Genomic DNA, 20439 nt, shown 5'->3' with positions numbered 1-20439 from the left:
AATCGGGAAGGCGGGGCAAGCAATGAACATTCATTTCATAAGGACTAGCCGCTCCTCTAGTAGTGGGTGGAGTTTTGTGACTTCTACTTTGTTCGGAAAAGGCAGAGATTTCTTCTCTTCCCACCCGACTTAACCTGATGTCGCGACTTAACAGTTTTGGATACATTCCCCCCCACACGCCTCGTCCTCATCGCCGGATTCATTCTGACATCCCTAATTGTTTATATGCAGAATGAGACATATTCCAACCCAAAGCTGCCACCGCCCGTAAACGTGGGAGGGGGGAATCCCCGTATTTATTCCTTTAGATTTTATTTTATTTTTTGGTGTAGATCAGTGGTTCTTAACCTTTGTTACTCGGATGTTTTTGAACTGCAACTCCCAGAAACCCCAGCCAGCACAGTTGGTGGTGAAGGCTTCTGGGAGTTGCAGTCCAAAACTCCTGAGTAACCCAAGGTTAAGAACCAGTGGTGTAGATGCAGTACGGTTAACAGGGGTGCCTTTGGACTACAAGACCCAGACTCCCCCAAGGTCTATGTCCTGTAGGATTCTGGGAGTCGTAGTCCAAAACCACTATTTGCACGCGACCTGCCCCAAACTCACGCAGTACTGTTATGTATGTTTTGAAAGATGGCTTGGAAGTGGCTAAAATAAACCATACTAACTGCATTGATAGGGATGAATGATGGGAAGGAGCAACGAGGGACTAAGAGAGGTCGGAGTACCTACTTCCTCTTCTGTTCTACCATAGAATGGCTGGCTTGGGGGACTGATAGCACATCAGACAAAAACAAACAAACTAAACATAACAGTAAAAATGCAAAAGAGAAAACCATGGTGGCACTTTACAGGTTAAATGTTATTTTAACGTCAACGTTCATGGATTGAGTCCATTCCCCCAGACAGTGGAGTGAGACTGTAAGATGCACATTTAGAGGTGGCCCCGTGACCAGGTAAGGGCAGGGACAGGGTTTTTATTGTATTGCTTGTATATCGTGGTATTTTTTGTATGATTTTTAATTATATAGCTTGTGAACTGTCCAGAGAGTGTTTTCATTAATGGGGCAATATAAATGTGGAATGAATGACAATTCAATAGAGGAATAGAAGGATCCAGCTGAGAATAATTTCAGTTAGCAGCTACCGTTTATACATTCTCAAAGTACCAATATTGTTATTGATACAAGTGTTAGGTAAAGGTAAAGGTTCCCCTTGACAATTTGTCCAGTCATGTCCGACTCTAGGGCGTGATACTCATCCCCGTCCCCAAGCCAAAGAGCCAGCATTTGTTCCTAGACCGTTTTCATGGCCAGCGCGACTAGACACGGAACACCATTACCTTCCCACCGAGATGGTACCTATTTATCTACTCCAGGGGTCAGGAAACTTTTTTACCTTTTACTCCCTAAAAAATTTATATACACCAACATTTCCTCCTTAATTTGAAAGGAAGGATCTCAGTCATGTGTGTCTCGGTCATGCACGGCCAGTCAAGCGCCACCACCGAAGCCTCGCCTCCCGGGCCCCCACCGCCTGGTGGGGCCCCGCTCAGTCCTTGGCCCCGCGGGGGCGGCTCCCTGTCGAAGAGCAGCAGGTGGCTTGCCCATCAAGGGCTGCCTCCCACTCCAGCACCCGCTCCGGTGGCTGCTCGCCGGGGTGGCGGCATTGGGTCTCGCCGTCAAGGCGCTGCAACAGCTGCAGCATGGAGGGCGAGAGGCTCTGCCAGGCCTGGCCGGCCAGTGCAGAGGCGCCGCTGAAGGAAGCTGTGTGGCTGGGTGAGCGTTGCTGCTGCCCCACGGGCTCCTCCAGGAACAGGGACGGGGTGTGGGGTGGCGTTGTTGTCCTGGCACCAGGAGGTTGAGCCTGGCTCGGGCCGTCGTCATGGCTACGCCTGCCCCCCTCCACTGCAATCTACCTCTCTGGGCACTGGAAGGAGAGGCTCCTCTACGCTGCTGCGCTCCAGCCACTTGCCCCCGCCTCGCCCTCTGCCGTGCCGCTGCCTTAGCTGCTGTACGCCGCCACCATCCACCGTGGCTCGGTTGCAGCCAGGCTGGAGAAGGGAGCAGGAAGGGGGCAATCGGGCAGCCGGGGACCCCCCTCTGGGCGGAGGAGGAGGAGGAGGAGGAGGAGGGAAGAGCGTTAGGGTCGCGTCCTCATTTCCCCCAGGATTTTCATTTTTACCCCATTTGGGGTAATTTACCCCTGTTCCCTGACCACTGATTAGTCGCATTTACAGTGGTGCCTCGCTAGACAGTTACCCCGCATGACAGGTTTTTTTTTTTTTGCTAGACATTGACTTTTTGTGATCGCTATAGCAATTCGCAAAACAGTGATTCCTATGGGGGAATTTCGCTGGACAATGTTTGGTCCCTGCGTCGCAAACTGATTTTCGCTAGACGATTTTGACAGCTCCCTCCGTGCTCGCAAAACAGGTGTTTTCGGGACCTAAACTTCACAAGACAGCGATTTAAACAGCTGATCAGCAGTTCGCAAAGCGGCTTTCCTATGGCCGATCTTCGCTAGACAATGACGATTCTTCCCCATTGGAACGCATTAAACAGGTTTCAATGCATTTCAATGGGGAAATGCTTTTTGCTAGACAATTATTTCGCTATACAGTATGGCGATTTCAGTGGAACGGATTATCATCGTCTAGCGAGGCACCACTGTACATGCTTTCAAACTGCTAGGTTGACAGGAGACACAAGTGTTACATTACCTCTAACTTTTTGTGGATAGCTGGTAGCAGGGCAAGGTAACACCAGTGTGGTTTCTGGAAATCAGGCCCAGAGCCAGGAGGCTCAGATTTTAATCTCTGTTGAGCTTGCCATGAATTTCTCTGGGTGACCTTGGGTCGGGTGACCTCGGGCTGGTCATTGAGTTTCAGCCTAATCTATTGCCCAGAATTGTTATGACTAGGAAAAGGAGGGAGAGAACAACATATACAAAAGTCTTCAGCTCCTTAAATTGAAGTCTGGTGGGATATATGTGTAATCAACAAAATGGCTGGTTAGGGAAACAATTCAGGTTTTACTGAAAACAATTAAAACTAAACCTTTTCTTTAAATGAAAAATTTAATAAATAAGCACCTTAAAGATTTCACAATATCTTGAGCTTAAAATCTTAACAGACTGGAGTTCTATTTAAGGAACAGAAAATGTTGTCTGGGTGAGATCATGAACCCAAGCTGCTCCTACAGAGCAGCTCAGGTGCATGATTTCACCTAAACAAAAATTTATGTTCCTTAAATAGAACAGGGGAAAAAACGGTAGAAATCTGTGGAGTCTGCTGCAGCCAGTCAGAGCAACTATGGCTGCATCAAATGTAAAGAAGCAAGAGCAGGTTGTTACTTAGCAATATAAGATGTTATTTAGTGTATGTTACACTCCCTCTTCTTCCCCAGAACTTAAGGTAGGGCGCAAGTGAGTCCTAAGCATCCTCTCATCCAGGCACTGGCCAGCCTCAACCCAGCCTGAAAACTGAAAATATGGTTGTTTATCTATACTGTAATAATATGATACAGCATTGTCTCTGGATTCCCAGGCGTTTGATGTTGAGGGAATGGAGGCAGCGTGTGATAATGCATAGATTCCTTATTTTACAGTGCTTAGTCTCCCAAGTGTCACTTCCCTAGCTGTGTTTAGTAGATACAGTAGTCACAATTCATTTTAACTTCTATAAAGGCTACATTGAACTATAAACTAGTTTGTTTGTTTTTCACAGCAGCCAGTCAGTATGCATGCTGTCAAAATGGGAAAAACTGAAAAGGGAGATGTAAAGGGGATGGATTTTAAAAATAAAAGCAACATAGTACCACACTTTCTCATCTGATCCTCCAGACTAGTGCTTTTCCACTGGTGATACATGGACCCTTCGTGGAGTGCAGAAGAACTCGAGGTGCAACACAGCATTTTCACAATTCATTTGCCCACCCGGCAAGTAGAATGCTATATTTCTGTTTTACAGTTACCATATTAATAAAAGTTATTTTTAACAGTATAATTACAATTTCCAACCAGTAATGGCATTAACAGTTTCTGCTTATACTGAAGAATGCTATTGATTTTTTTAATGTGCTAAAAATTACCTGAAATCACAGTGAGTGATCTCAGTGAGGCTGAGGACCATTTTCTAACTACATTCTCCCAGCAGGGAGTTAAGGTAAGAGGTCATGGCAAATCTGATTAGCATAGTTTATTATTTTCAATTAGTTTTAATGTAGTGGCTATGTACAGTACTTTAAAATTGTTACAGTGGGTTTTGTTAATTCATAACTGATTTAACTGAGTTTTTTTTAACTGAAAAGCTCTGTTGCTCCCTCTAGTGGCCCAAAACATTTTTAAAAATTAAACTTTGAGAGGCAAATGGGTGCAAAAGGGCACAGATTCCTCCTCATCCCGTAAGAGTGCAAAAGAGGACTTTGAGCAAATTTTAAAAGTTGAGTGCTATATGGAATGGCTGGGGGTCCACAAGGGCCGTTGGGGCCACAGGCAGCCCACAGGCTCTGCATAGGCTGCCCTCTATTTTAAATAAGTATTATGAGAGAAGGTCTGTACATACAGAAATATGTCTGAGAAAAGTAGTCCTTTTGTTTTTATCATGGTGGGAGTCAGATTCTTTGAAATGGTGACTGAGACATACAAAATAGAAAAGACTGAAAATCAGTGTTCTGGATAATGCTCCTCAAAAATAAAGTGCATTTGGATATTCTCTGGGATGGTACTAGTTCATCTTGAAGGAGATTTGACATAAGATCGCACCTCACAGCCCTAGTAGAAGTTATCTTTGACATGGGAATTCTGATACCTGAGGAATGGAAATGGTGTTGCTGGTGTGATCTGGGAGGCTATGGACATGCTCTCCTCCACTGGCTTATAATCTACTCCAGTCCTAGATATCAATGATATGGAAGAAGATTTTAAGAGAAAGGAAAGTGACTGAACAGGGAGAGGTGTCAGAAAAGTCACTCCTGATTTCTGTCTTGCCACTGTATATACAACTTCAAAGGTATTGGACTCTCCTTCTTGCAGGTAGGATTTCTTTGCTCATTAGCCAAGTGTCTTAGGATCAACTGCAGTCATACAAAACAAGAATTTCAAAATATCTACAACATTCCTCTTACAGATTTTAATTTTAAATGTGATTTCTCAACAGTTTATTTTACTGCATATTAATTACAATACTACCCTGCCATCTTATTCTAATTTAAAGAGTGACAGTGCCAAATGTCAAGGGCAAAGACAAGGATGCTCAAAAGCAAAAAAGATCTAGGGCAATCCTGTGTTACAATAAAAAAGACACAAACAGGAAGCCAAAATAAACCCAACAAAATGAATCTGTTTATTTTTCAAAATATTATGTTAATCAGCTAAACAAATGAACAACCAGAAGATGTAGTAATGCCGTGTTAACAGACACAAACTATGTCAAGTTATAACAGTGCAATATTAAACAGCACTATTTACATGCATATTTACAACACCTCTTTATATAAGTTATTTAACCTACTTCTTGGGAAGTTCAACACACACATTTTGTGTTAAGAAATAGACTCTACTTGATCTATTAAATATAAAAGGAGGAACAAAAACTGTAGAAGTTTCCTGGGCAAAAATTTGTAGGGTCAAGAACTGATGAAGAGAGAAGATACAATAACTAGCAGCTATATTTAGAAGTTATTTTATGAACTGTGAAACTGTTTTACTCAACACTAGTGACTGTATAATGTACATAAATTACCAAACTGAAGAGTGGCAGAAAAATTTTGACTTCTTAGTATGAGTAATGAGAGAACGAGGATTCACCCCTTACTCTATTATGTAGCATTTGCCAACTGTTGTTTAGAAGCTATCGTGATAACCACTAATCACAGTTTGGCCCATTAATGCACAATGGCAAACTGTCGCTTAGGGACAGAACACAAAAGCAATTGACAAATTCCTAGTCATCCAAATTCATTGTTGGGAAGATCCTTAACATGGCATCTGGACTGAAATAATTTATTGATTACAACTTTCATAATCTAAAATGTCTATGCAATATTTAGCTTTTTGAAAAGAATATGTATTTGCAAGTTTTCCTTCAGAACTTACAATGACCATGATTGTAAAACATTAAAAAGTTATTGGATGTTCCATGAGTCTAAAAATAATGAAATTACGACTATTTGGGATGACAGCTACCTATACAGAGGAGAAGCAGTACAAAGCCATTCCAAAAGCAGGTCAGTGTGTTCTTTATGGTTCGTGGGATTTTACTCTCAAAAAAAGTGTAACCTTTAATACAATGCTCAGATTTGTAGATTATTTTATGACATGTTTCAAATAAAATTTAGTCCAGCCAAAACATTGTTTATTTAACTGTACAGGAAATAAACGATGATATATATACATTGATAAAGTTACAGGATTTTTAAGTTTACAATTTTTGGCAGATTCTGTTTAACAAAATGGAAATTGCATAAATTTATTATGTGGACAAACTTAATCTCCTCTGTTTGGTATGGACATTACAACGCTTTTCCATTGCGTCTAACTTGCTATTTCCATCTATGCTGTTTTTTCTTTAAAAAACCAAACACTAATCTTCATGTGCCATGTCTCACTGTTTCCTTTTGCGTTCTGATTCTAAGCAAAATTTTTCATATGCTTCTTCAATTTCTGGGTCCATCTCATCCTCATCTTCATCATCGTCGTCGTCGAAATACCTACAATAAATTCAGCTGTTAGATGTTTATTAACTCCTCGGATATAAAAACAGTCAGAAGATACCTCAGGTTTAAATTCCAGAAGCTCTGGCAATAAGCAATGGGAAGTGCTGAACTGCTACAATAGTATTTTGTACAACTCCAATTCATCTTGTAATTGCTTTATAATAGATATTACCACATACAGTAGTATCAAGCCCAAATGGAGAGAATCAGATTGTGCAAATACTTCAGAACAAAAGTCTGGAGATGAATCTAAAGAAGTGGAAGATGTTCACCCATTTGTGCTGTTTCACTAACTTTTGCAGAAATGCTAGCAGAGGAATCTGTATAAGAAAGAATGTGGAGCCATTTGCCCAATATTTCAATCAATGGGGTGCACTACAGTTCCCAACTTTTGTTTGTTCAAAACTGTTCTGCTAAATTGAAAACAGCAATCCTTTAAGTGGAAGGAACTTCGTGCTTGAGAACAGCACCTCTGGAAACAAGCCAGTTTGCCTGAATTTGCAAATATTCTTTTCAAAGACAGAACTATTTTAGTAGAACTTCAACTACGCTATTACTAAGGCAATGATTCTACCTCTATTAAAATTCAGTGATCTACCATAGCAAGCAATGAAGCAAAATGGGAAGAGAAGCAGCATACCAAATATGAGTAGCATGTATTTTTTAAACTGAAGTACCAAAATATGTTAATAGACACTCAGTTTTGATAAGGGTGTTCTGAAAAACTGGTATCCTAATTTGGGATTTCTAATTATTAAAGTGAACTAATAATACAGCTGCAGTTTAAGATCTGCCTGAAGATAAAAACTTACGGATCTCCAGCTCCTGATAAGTCTGTTCCATTTTCCTCGAACTCATGAAATAAGTCTTGCCTTTCAAGTAGTTCTTGATATTTCTCTTGATAATCTACAATTGTAGTTTTTAAAAATTAATTTGCACCTCAAAGATTATTCACTCTATATCTGTAACAAATACAGTGGTACCTCGCTTAACGGGCACTCCATTTAGCGATTAAATCACTTAGCGATGACTTTTTGGAGTGTTTTTGCACTTCGTTTAGCGATGGTCCCTATGGCTGATTTTCGCTTAGCAATGGTTGGGACCATGCTTCGCACAGCGATTAAATTTTTGGTCCCGTTTCGCTTAATGATGGTTTAAACAGCCTCATGTTTGCTGTTTTTAAAATGTTTTTCTGTTATTTATAAAGTTAAAGTTTACTGTTTAAAATGTTTGAAATCATAAAGTGCACTTAATAAACCCTTTGTTAACCAAAATTGACTTTGTTCTGACTCTTTTTAAATTTGTTGTTGTATTTTTCCCCCATTGAGATGCATTGAATAGGTTTCAATGCATTTCAATTGGGGAACCACGTTTCGCTTAGCGATGTTTCCTATAGCAATTTTCGCTTAAGGACGGCAATTCGTTCCTATTGGAACAGATTATCCGGTTTTCAATGCATTTCAATGGGAAAACGCGTTTCGCTTAGCGATGAAATCGCTTAGCAGCGATTTTTTCGGAATGAATTAACATCGCTAAGCGAGGCACCACTGTGTAGTAATATACAACGTTTGCTCATCCTATAGCTTTATGGACATCACTGACATTTTGTTCAGGCATATCACACTGTTTTACTCTATTTCATCACCTATTTGTATTCTGAACATTTTGCTTCCTGGTTATACTACATTAATTTGCCCAATCAAACTGAATGCAACCTTTCATCTCTCCACTGAATAAAATATAATATCCTGAAGTATACCCAAGTCCCCCCTGAAAGTTTAGCCCATGTTTCAGAAGGTTAGCTGAAGTAAAGTACCCAAGCACATCATTGCAATGGCACCAATTCACATGAAAAGGAAAAAAAAAAAACATTCCAATGAAAAAGGAAGGTAGGATAGTCCAGGAATCCTGGAAAATACATCCTTCATCCATCTATTTTTGCTCTGCTAAACAAATGAAAACAGAAATAGTGCTTTCTCTTTATGCTACTGTGCATATAGCACCATCAGGTAGTGTAGTCTCTACCTTGCATTAGATGTATTTCAATATGAACAGAGTAAGAAGTTTCCCATTGTTCTTCTACTTTTCTGGGAAACAATTAAGTTATTGTTTAGATTCCAAACTGGAAAAAGTTTCCAATGACAGCTTGTATTGAAGAATTAATGACAGGGTAAGAAACATTAACTTTCAACACTATCTTTTTTTAAGTTCCTCAAGCCACATCTGTTTTCTGTCTAGAAATTAAACAAAATTATATCAGTTACATACCTGGATCTGCTGCAGTGAAAGGCACACCTTCAGATGTGTAAAATGTTGGTTCATTCTAAAATTAGAATACAGATAAGTTTCTATTTCCACTAATTTCTCATGCTGACAATTGTTATGAATATTCTGATAAATCTATTTAATAACAGATTGAATTATTTATTACCATGAAGTAGTTAGGATCATTTTCTGGAGTTGCTTCCCTGAATGTTGAGGTTATATGTACCCTTCCCCAGTTACTTGACCGTAGTTCTACTAGTTTCAGAAGCATATGCTTTACATCTCTGGAACAGACAAAAGTATAACAGAGAAGTCACAACACTTTCAATGTTAGGCGGAAATTTACTATGTTTGCAATCAGAACATGTGGGTGAAAAACAACAAAACTAAAACAATAACCTCTGGGGACTTCTGCAGAGCTTTTCAGTAACTACTGTATGTATTATTAATTAATTAATTAATTAAGCCATCTTTCTCCTCATAGGGGACTAAAAAGGCACTTCACAAGCAATTCACCACTAAAAACACCATAAAATAGAAGCTTAAAAATAATTAAATATATAATAGTATTAAAAACCGTAAAAACACTTTTAAAAGCATTTAAAAAATAGCTAAATTCAATAGATGCAGCATTCGCCAAACTCCTTATTCTTTAAAACTCTGTCTAAAAAGGTCTTTGTCCAGCGATTAAAGGACAAGAGGGAGGGGGCCAAACTGGTTTCTTGGGACAGTGTATTCCAAAACCTAGGAGCAACTGCTGAAAAGGCCCTCTCTTGCATCGTCACCAAACAAACCTTGTGAGGGTGGTGGGACTGGGAGATGGACCTCTCCAGAAGATCTTAAAAGCTGAGGAGACTCATATGGGGTGATATGGTCCTGCAGAGAACTGGCCTATAAAAGCCAGTTTATAGGTCATAGCCAGAACTTTGAATTGAACCTTACTGCTAACTCACTGCCAAAGGCAATTTGCCGCCCAGAATAGATCTTTGATCTAGGATGGGCGGGGTAGAAATCTAATTAAAAAATAAATAAATGTGAAAGTGCTGATCATTCATACTTTTTATTGTTGTGAACAATTTAAAATCTGAAAGGAAGATTCTCATGCAATTCATTCAAATGTGGCCTTTGTTACTGGAGGTATATGTATTAAATATGACACACATCGGAGCTTTCAGTGTTTTGCACTGGGCAACATATTCCCAACTAACTCGCTGCAATGCATTACAAACAAAAATGTCTTTGAAAACAGTGTGGAATCTTCAAGTGGTTCAGAATACTGCCGCCTGTTTTTTAACCAGTACAATATAATGAATATGTTTCACCTGCGCTTGTTAATTTCTTTAGCTGCTCGCCCTCCCTATTTATGAATTTATTTTCAAAGAAAAATAAAAATACAGTTAAGAAAATGTTTAATCTGACGATAAAATAGAATACATTAAAAACAATAACTGTTCAAAATAGGAGTTCAATAACAAAAAATACACTCCTTCCGAAGTTGTTTCTCAGCACAATGCAAAGTGCTGACTTTAACCTGGGACCTAAAATAGTTCAGTAACCTTAAGAATTACTTTCCAATTACAACTTCTCTAGCATCTTCCGTAATCATTAGAAGCGTTCCTCCAGATTTTCCTAGGCCTTCTCTGCAATCATCCTTGAGTTATGTCATCTTCTTAAGCGGATTCTGCCTAGGCTGCCTTTATCCAGATTTCACCTGAGACTGGTTCTGACGTACAAAATCCTAAATGGCTAGGAGCCATGTCATCTGAAAGATCACCTTTTCATGTCTGAGCCTGCCAATAATTTAAGATGTTCAACAGAGGTCCTGTATGTGTTCCACCACCACAAAAGCCAAAGTTGGTAAGAAGATGAGATAGGGCTTTTTCTGCAAACGGGCCTCTGACACGAACTCTTCTCCAGCAAACTCAGGCTAGATTTAGCAGGCAGCCGAAACTGGATGGCCTTTGGTTTTTAAAACTAGCTTTTAAAAATCTACTTTTCAAAAGTTCTTAACATTAGTTTTAAGTAATGTTGTCTATTTCACTTATAAACCGCCTTGGGAGACCTGTTGGGCGAAAAAAACAATTAACAAATATTTGAAATAAAGATTTTTAAATAATCATCAATGATTCTTCATGCATCAAGAAAAAATGTTCCTGTTCCCTGCAAAACCTCTGGCAATTAGTGTAATATCAGTATGTTATGGTATAATTATTGCTCTTATAGCTAGCTTGTCTTCAGCTGCAAGACTGCATATCTTCTTTAATTTTCTAGTAAAAATTTCAACCATATTCTTCCACTCAATCCAATGGCCAAGCCAGTGTTCCAACCCAAGTCACATCATTCTTGAGTGTTGTCCAAAGTATTACAGAGATCTAATAAGGTAAGGTAGCTCCTGGCAATTAGCATCAAGTGGTGAGCCATTACTTTACACCAAATTGTTTTGGGCAATTATAAGCAGGCTCCAGAACAGATAGCAGTCATCTATACCTTCAGGGTCCTTGCTCTAGGGCTTTGAAATACATATTTAAATAAATGCTAACCAAACAGTTATAAAGCAGCCAGCTAATGATTACAGGACAGAATTAGTCAAGCGTTATATTACTTAAACATGGCAGATATTTTAATACTGTATCAACTCGATGACAACTGCAGACATGAGCAGAAACATTTAAAGAACTGCCCTATTATGTATTTTTAAGAAATAGCAAGGAATAATCATGCAAAAAGGAAAGCTATGAAAACACTTAATTTTCTTACTACCTGCTGCAATTTGCATCCAAGACAACATTTTCAATTTTCTGTATCATGTCATCCATATAAGTCTTTCCTTTTTCTTTCCATGCATCTTCTAGCACAGACCCTGTCAACTAGGGAATGCATGCTATTAGGAAAGGCATTTTCAAAATGACTTTAAAGCTATTGATATTTCTGCATTATTTGTTGCATGATCAAACCATTTCAAAATCATTTTCCTATCAATTCAAAATAGATTTATGATACAGGGGCTTTTAAACACCATAAAATGGAAGGGTATGAATTATATTGCTTTAATACTCTGATTGAGCTGGCACTTCCACTATGGATGTGATTTTGCTCATCTATAAAGACTAGAAATTGCTCAGCTATTCTAGTAGCATTTATGACACATTGTCTGAAATCCTACTGCTGTAACCTATGCCACATAAGGTTGATGACAGTAGGTTTTTGTTTGTTTGTTTTGGAAATTAAACATGTCTGACTTCTGGAAGCTGTGGAGGCTTTGGGCCAGAAGAGGGGAGTTTCTGATTACCAAAAACTACCATTGCCTGAATCAATCTTGTACTGTTTTTGATTTTCAGTAATTAAAGACTTCCTTCTCCTGTCCCATTGTCCTACAGCATCCTGAATGTGGAAAGGATTACAGGACAGCCCATGGAGAGAAGTTATAAATATTTAATTTCCAAAAAAATCACTGTAGTTAATATCTTCAACCTTCCGCAGCATAAATTACAGAAAGAGAATTTCGGGCACACAGTACTTTGTAATAACAGCTTCCTGTGTAACACTCTTTAGTCTTTGCTACAAATCATCCATTATATATGCTTGTAAGAGAACACATTAGAACTATAAATGGTTGTTAATGAATACTACTAAAATATGTCTTTTTGTGACTGACTTCTGTGACATTTTGAAGGCCTCCTACAACATGGAATCTACCTACCTATTACTCTGGGTTTTACAGAAACCTGGAAAAAATTCTAGCCCAGTCTTTCTTCTCAGACAATGTAACATTTTACTTCACTGAACAGGTGATACAAGTACATATAATTACTATTAGTAAATAACATTTCATGACTGGATAAGCTCTCCATTCATGAAATGGCTCAGTGTTATGCCACAGAAATTGTTCTTTTACAGCCTTTTTATAAATAAAAGAGCTAAGGATGCCATATATAACTTTTAAAAAGTTAACTACTCTTTGAGGAAGCTTAATGAGATACTATGACATGTCCAACCAAAGCACTGCATGGATAAATTAGGATCTAAATCCAGGTCCCTGGTCCAGGTTTACTAATTCATCCTTAGTAACTGCAGGCATCAAATATTTATTGGGGAACCAATGTACAACTGCACAATGCTAAAATTTTAACCAAAAAGAAAAAAAGAAAAAGAATAAAACTCCAAGTAATAATTTTAAAAACCATACTTTCAGTAGCTTAACTGCACAGATTAAATTGTTGTCCACAGGATTAGAAAAAAGCGTGTTCAATAATTCATGAAGTCCAGTCTGAAGAATCTCTGCTCTGGTTAGCTGACCTTTAGTTCCTTTAATCTAAAAGCATTAAAAAATGTGTATGAACACTTATGATTTAGGCCATTAAAATAAGTTCTTAGTGTTCTGCCAGTTTTGGAATCATCAGCTTAAAATAATGCAAATTATTACAACCAGGTAAACCAACTGTGTACTCGCCATAAATCAGAGTCACTGCTAAAATCCTGTTGTATAGCTATGCAAGTGGAATAATCTTTGAAGGCAAATTGCCTCAAGAAATCACCACAGATATTATTAATTGCAAACTGACTGACACAACTCAGACGACCACTGTGATTTCTGAACTCGGGGCAATTCACCTCCAAAATTTACAATGCAAGAGGATTTGGGTCAGCATGTAAAATAAACCATTTCCCACCATCCAGTAACATACCGAAAGGGACTTGCCAATGATTAATTTGAATTAAAGGGTCTATTAACACCATCAGAGGTTTTCAATGTAAGAAAGCACCAGAATTTAAAAAAAAACACCAGGAGATGATTAGATGGGATATAGATGGGATACTGAGACTAACATAAATGTGTCAACAAATATGGAAAACAAAACAATGGAGAAGTTCAATATACATTCCAATCCCCAAGAAAGGAGATGCCACGGAGTGCAGTAATTATAGGACCATTGCTCTAATTTCCCAATGCATGCAAAGTGATGCTTAAGGTGTTGCAACAAAGGCTTTTACCACATATGGAATGAGTAATGCCTGATGTTCAAACTGGATTCTGAAAAGGAAGAATCACTCAAGATCATATTGAAAACATATACTGGCTACTGGAGCATATCAAATAATTTCTGTAGTCTATGCTTTATAGACCACAAAAATGCCTGTCACTCTATAAATCATGAAAATCTATGGATTGGTCTGAAAGAAGTGGGTGTGTCCCAACATTTGATTGTCCTGATGCATGACCTATATTACAGACAAGAAGCTACTGTTAGGACAGAATATAGAGAAACAGATTTGTTTCCCGTAGGCAAAAGTGTCAGACAGAAATGCAAGTTATCTCCTGACCTATTCAATATTTATTCAGAACATATGATATGGAAAACTGGATTAGGAATGGAGAAAAAATTGGTGGAAGAAACATCAATAATTTAAAATACACAGATGATACCATATTACTGGCAGAAAGTGACAATTACTGGCAGAAAGTGACAATGATTTGAAACTATTTCTGATGAAGATGAGCAAAGAGCAAAAACGAAACTGTAGTTGAACATTAAGAAGACAAAAATCATAATTACAAAAGAACTATAAAGTGGTGCCTCGACTTATGACTATCCCACCATACAACCATTTCGAGATGTGAACAGCTCCCGCCGCAAAATTTTGCTTCAACAACAAAGCCGGAGCTTTGAGTTGCATTCAAAAGAGCCAAGGAAAAAAGGCAGGGAATTCAAATTGGAGGGCTAACCATTGGTCGACGAAGAGCTTCTTTGTAGCTCTTTAACCCCAACGGTTAGAGTGTGCGTCGGAGGAGGCTTCAGACTGCCTGGTGCTGTTTTCCGGTTTGCAGGGTGGATTTGGGCTGGGGGGAGGTTATGTTTCTCTGCTGTGATTTGTGTGTGTGTGTTTTGGTATGTTTATTTTTTCAGCCCCAGCGCCTTCTGATGGGGCTTGCTGTGTTGTTGATTTTTGGTTAGTTTTTTAAGCCCCAGCGCCTTCCCATGGGGCTTGCTGTGTTGTTTATTTTCAGTGTTTTTTTAAAACCCCAGCGCCTTCCAATGGGGCTTGCTGTGTGCTTAATTTTTTTTTTAAAGCACCAGCGCCTTCCGATGGGGCTTGCTGTGTGCTTTATTTTTGTTTTGCTTTTTAAAAGCCCCAGCACCTTCCAATGGGGTTTGCTTTTTTTTTGCCGGAACAGATTAATCGCGTCACAATGCATTTTTTCGACTTACGACCATTTCGAGTTATGTCTATCTTCTGGAACGGATTATGGTCCTAGGTCGAGGCACCACTGTATAACCTTAATTTTGACAATGAAGAAGTCTAAATTGTTAGAGATTTTCTATTCCTTGGTTCAATCATCAATTCAAATGAAGATGGAAGCCAAGAAATCAGAAGAAGACTAAGACTTGGAAAGGCAGGTATGAGAAGAACAGAAAAGATTGAGTGTAAAGATGTGTTGTTGAAGATGAAGGTCTAGATCATCAACATTATCTTTTTCCTGGTTACTATGTACTATGTGAAAACTGGACAGTGAAGAAAGCTGTCAGAGAAAAAAAATCAATTTCTTTGACATATGGAGCTACAGGAGAAGTTTGTGGATGCCATGTACTGCCAGAAAGACAAAAAAAAAAGTTTTAGAGAAAATCAAGGCTGGATTTTCCAAACAAGAAAAAAATGATGAAATTAAGGCTATCATACTTGAGAAAGCAAGACTTGACAGAACAGACAATAATGCTAGGAAAAGCTAAAGGCAATAGAAAAAGAAGATGACCAAATATGAGACTCACCGGCTTCATAAAGGAAGCCATAGTCTTGAGTTTGCAAGAGCTGAACAGGACTGTTAAAAACAGCATTTTGGAGGTTGCTCATTTAAAGGATCATCATGGATTGGAGACAGTACACTTGACAATACAAAACAAGCAATTACAATCCTGTAAATAAGTGAAAGAAATCTAAAAATGTTATTCTTATATGCTTCCTGGTTTCCATTAACTTACAGAGCCCTTACTAATTTTTCTCACTAATTTTCTGGCTAAGGATAAGTATTTTTTTAAAAAAAAAGACAGAAAATCTTCTTACCTCTAAGTTCAAATAAAGTTCAGCGAGAAACAGCACAAATGCGTGAAATCTTTTCCTTGTTGCTTCATCTCCCTTTGCAGCTTCATTTCTATTTTCATACTCTTTTCGACATCTAAAAGAGATAGTTTTTAACGAAGATTTAATTTTTCAATAGAACATGAAATTAGCATAAGGTATTAACATATGCTAATACCTATGCACTAGAGCACTGGTTCTTAACCTTGGGTTACTCAGGAGTTTTGGACTGCAACTCCCAGAAGCCTTCACCACCAACTGTGCTAGCTGGGGTTTCTGGGAGTTGCAATTCAAAAACATCCGAGTAACAAAGGTTAAGAACCACTGCACTAGAGGATTGTGTGAGGAACACTTAGCCCCTGATGGGGGTCCCACAGGGCAACCCAAAACACCGAGGAGCTCTCTTGGCCTCTGGCAGGACTGGGGCTGTGCAGCCCTGTACTGAGTGGGAGGTGCAGCCAGGGGGTCACCATGACTAGGGGGGGGTCAGGGGACAGAGGGGGTAGGAGATGCAAGGGCTATTCCAACTCATACCTTTTAGGGGAAATACCATGTTAGAAAATGGTTTTCCCAGGGGGAGCCTGATCCACTGCACTTTGGGTGTGCTGTTGATCCCTGTGATTTCCCCAAATGTGGGGAACTCAATTACATAATTTGTGTTAATGGGGGCATTATGTTTGTGATTTCTTTTTTTATTATTATTATTTTACAATCTCTTTACCCTTTGGTTCCTGGCTGTTTTCACCATCCTCTACCATTTAAATTTGCATCCATAGCCCCATTGGTGATGCTTTGCAAGATGGTTCCCCCCCGATTGAAACATATTAATTATGTAAGATCTACTTTTTTATCCCAAGAAAGTGGGAGAGAAAGTGTAAGCTGCTGTTTTTCCCAGAAAGCCAGCAGCATACACTTTCTCCCCCACTTTCTTGGATAAAAAAGTAGGTCTTATGTAACTAATGTGTTCCAATTAGGGGGGAAAAAGTGAAAAAACTGTCTTGCAGGGCAAGGACCCAAACATCGTCCAGTGAAAATTGCCCAGAATTGCCCATTGGAACAATCGTTTTGTGAAGCACATTGCTCAAAAAAGTCATCGTCTAGCGAATTCCTCATTTTGTGAGGCGATCGTCTAGCGAGGCACCACTGTATTTGCTTTAAATTAACTGCTACAACTTACTTAGATGAGGGTGGAATCTGTTTTCCATTCTTTGAAGTGCATATGTACATTTGTGTGTATATATATATAATGCGTGCTGCTTTATGTACAGAAGTATACCACAAGGTTACTGTTAAAAGAAGAATTTCTGTAAGGTTAGGAAAATAATATTGAAAAAAGGAAACAGATTCTTAAAAGCTACACAAAACCTGAATCAATGCCGTTTAATGATTTGTCAATATGAACAATCTCTTCAATACTATACAGTGGTGCCTCACTTAGCAATTGCTTCGTTTAATGATGTATTCACTTAACGATAGGTTTTTTAAAGAATTTTCTGCATCGTTTAATGATGTTTCCTATGGGCGATTTTCGCTTAGCGATTTTGGGACCATGCTTCGCATAGCGAATGCATTTTGGGTCCCCTGTTTTGCTTAACGATGTCCATTTTTGCAATTTTAAAAGTGTCTTAAAATGTTCAAAAACTGTTTTAAATGCTTGGAATCGTTAGTGCACCTTCTAAAATGTGTGCAAACTTAATTTGGCTTTGTTCTGACTCTTCGTTAATTTTTTGGTGAATTTCCCCCCCCCAATGAAATGCATTGAACCCAAGTTTGACAGCTGTCAAACGGGCACTTGAATGCATTCCAATGGGGGAGAAAAGAATTCACCAAAAATTAACGAAGACTCAGAAACTGTTTTAAATGCTTGGATTCGTTAGAGCACCTTGTACAACGTGTGCAGACTTAATTTGGCTTTGTTCTGACTCTTCGTTAATTTTTGGTGAATTTCCCCCCCCCATTGAAATGCGTTGAACCCAAGTTTGACAGCTGTCAAACGGGCATTGAAATGCCCGTTTGACAGCTGTCAAACTTGGGTTCAATGCATTTCAATGGGGGGGAAAAATCACCAAAAATTAATGAAGAGTCAGAACAAAGCCAAATTAAGTTTTCACACGTTTTAGAAGGTGCACTAACGATTCCAAGCATTTAAAACAGTTTTTGAACATTTTAAGACACTTTAAAAATAGCAAAAACGGACATTGCAAAACCATTGAAATGCACTGAATAGGCTTCAATGCATTCCAATGGGGGAAACATTGTATCGCTTAGCGATGTTTCCTATGGCGATTTTCGCTTAAGGATGGCAATCCGTTCCTATTGGATCGGATTATCCGGTTTTCAATGCATCTCTATGGGAAAACGTGTTTCGCTTAGCGATGTTTTCCCATAGCGATGGTTTTTTTGGAACCAATTAAAATCGTTAAGTGAGGCACCACTGTACTAGAATGTATGAGGCAAAACATGAAGTCCAGATAGAGAAATGTATTTATATAGTTCTGCTTTTAATCAAGCATCATAAAATGCTTTTAAAAAATCTAACTGGCAATGGGAGAAAAATATTGTAGAGTAGGGTCAGGAAAGCCACACTCATCCGATTCACTGTCTCCTGGACCTTGCTGCACGGCAGCTCCCCCCTTCTGAAAACTGACATGATTGGAAAGGAAACACTACTTCCCCTCCACAGGCCTTTAAAATAGCAAATAACCTTCCCCAGAAACTTCTGGATGTGTAATTAGCAATCTTTATGCCAAATGTGGGGGGGGATTAGGGGGAACAGGCACCCTGGCAGGCTGCACATGGTCCATAGGGCACACAATCCCAAGACCAGATTCTAAAGTATATATTAATACTGTAAGAAATAGAATAAAATCCTGAACCTCCTTTGGACAATCTCTCTTTGATCACATGTTTGATTAAAGAAAACACAAGAAAACAATTTTTTTTTCAAAAGGTGTATTTTTTATAAAAACACACACTAACCTGTGAAGTAGTAATTGTCTGAAGTTGCCACTTTGTGGATTAATGGTGAGATGATGAGAAAGGTAATTGCACAGCCTTGCACCCATATATGAAAAATTGGGGACAGATGTAGCCTTCAGAACAAAACAAAACCAAAAATAGTTGTAATTAGAAAACGCAAACTATTTCTTCTTTTCTTTCTTTTTTGGTAATTTTCTGAAATAATATCCTAATAAGAATCTTAACAGAACAATCTGCAGCACACGGTAGGTTTATAGTTATATCCTACAGTAAACAAATAGATGTTCAAGGTAGATAGTAATTCTAATATGAAGGTACAACATAGAAACCTACTGTACTTGGAAAATGCTTACTTGCTAGAGAGAAATTGCCTCCATGCAAGAAAATGGAAGTGGGAAAAGGACATGGTTCCCTGTTAGAAAATTATCAAGCCTAGTCATGGAGCCTCTTCCCTCCACCTAATTGAATCTTTGGGAAGATAATACAAATGCAGCAGAGATTATAACTTTATTTGACTACTAAAAAAATTATCAAACAATTTGCAAACTTTCGTGATTCAAATCTACTTCTTCAGGCTGTGCACCAATATAGCAGAAATAAATTATAAATTAGAGTCCTAAAAATTCAGGGCAGAAGCCTCTCAGGTATACTTAAGATGAGTTCAACCGCTGGCTGCACAACCACCAATGGTGTGTGTGTGATTTGAAACTTCACCCCAGGTAACACTGGGCTGAAATTTTCCCCTCAGCTCTTCAAAGAACTACTGTGTTTTCCCAGAAATAAGACAGGGTCTTATATTAATTTTTGCTCCAAAAACACATTAGGGCTTATTTGTCAGGAGATGTTTTATTTTTTTCCATGCACAACAATCTACATTTATTCAAATACCGTCCTGTCATCTTCTGGTTGCTGCACAATGGTGGAGGACGGGGTTTCACTTAACTAGGGCTTATTTTTGGGGTACGGCTTATATTATGAGCATCTTGAAAACTCATACTAGGGCTTATTTTCAGGTTAGGTCTTATTTTCAGGGAAACGGTACCAAATCAATCTGTATTTATCCCCCCAACAAATAAACACTCACACACTCATTGCCTTCCAAGGGAAGAAAGAACCCTGCAAGCAAGCTTCACATCCATGAGTTCTGCCTCCTTCTTGCTAAACAGGAATCAACAAGAAATATCTTTCATGGGAACAGTGAGAAACTCCCGGGCTCATATGATCCTTTGCCCCTCTTAAGGGGCAAAGTTACGGACAAGCCTGAAAACTGTTCCCAATCCTTTTTTATATATATGAATGAACAACATTTCACCCAAGCAAGCCCCAATAAATATCTAGCTCACAATACTGTATAAGCAACATGATGTCTTGCAAGGTGTTCTTAAAATTACCACATAATGTGGCCATT

General features: G+C 38.7%; 1 protein-coding gene and 1 non-coding gene across 2 annotated transcripts in view; one reads left to right on the top strand and one right to left on the bottom strand.

The window, feature by feature from the left end:
• Positions 1-5318: 5318 nt before the first annotated feature.
• PAIP1 (poly(A) binding protein interacting protein 1) overlaps positions 5319-20439 on the bottom strand; it is a 40652-nt gene continuing 25531 nt past the window's right edge. The window contains exons 4-11 of the mRNA XM_072992780.2: positions 19032-19144; positions 16038-16149; positions 13165-13290; positions 11739-11845; positions 9145-9262; positions 8982-9036; positions 7526-7619; positions 5319-6707 (exon numbers count right to left, since the gene is read on the bottom strand). Of these exons, the coding sequence (XP_072848881.2) occupies positions 6602-6707; positions 7526-7619; positions 8982-9036; positions 9145-9262; positions 11739-11845; positions 13165-13290; positions 16038-16149; positions 19032-19144 (831 nt within the window). The 3' untranslated portion in view covers positions 5319-6601. The remainder of the gene's footprint in view (positions 6708-7525; positions 7620-8981; positions 9037-9144; positions 9263-11738; positions 11846-13164; positions 13291-16037; positions 16150-19031; positions 19145-20439) is intronic.
• On the top strand, positions 16579-16744 carry LOC144587653 (U1 spliceosomal RNA). Its single transcript, XR_013542823.1, has one exon. It is a non-coding gene; the product is annotated as a U1 spliceosomal RNA (small nuclear RNA).

The sequence above is a fragment of the Pogona vitticeps genome, chromosome 2 (assembly GCF_051106095.1).
Source record: "Pogona vitticeps strain Pit_001003342236 chromosome 2, PviZW2.1, whole genome shotgun sequence".
In the NCBI taxonomy this organism is placed as follows: Eukaryota; Metazoa; Chordata; class Lepidosauria; order Squamata; family Agamidae; genus Pogona; species Pogona vitticeps.
The sequence above is the reverse complement of the archived record's forward strand: the minus strand, read 5'-3'. Positions and strand labels throughout refer to the sequence as shown.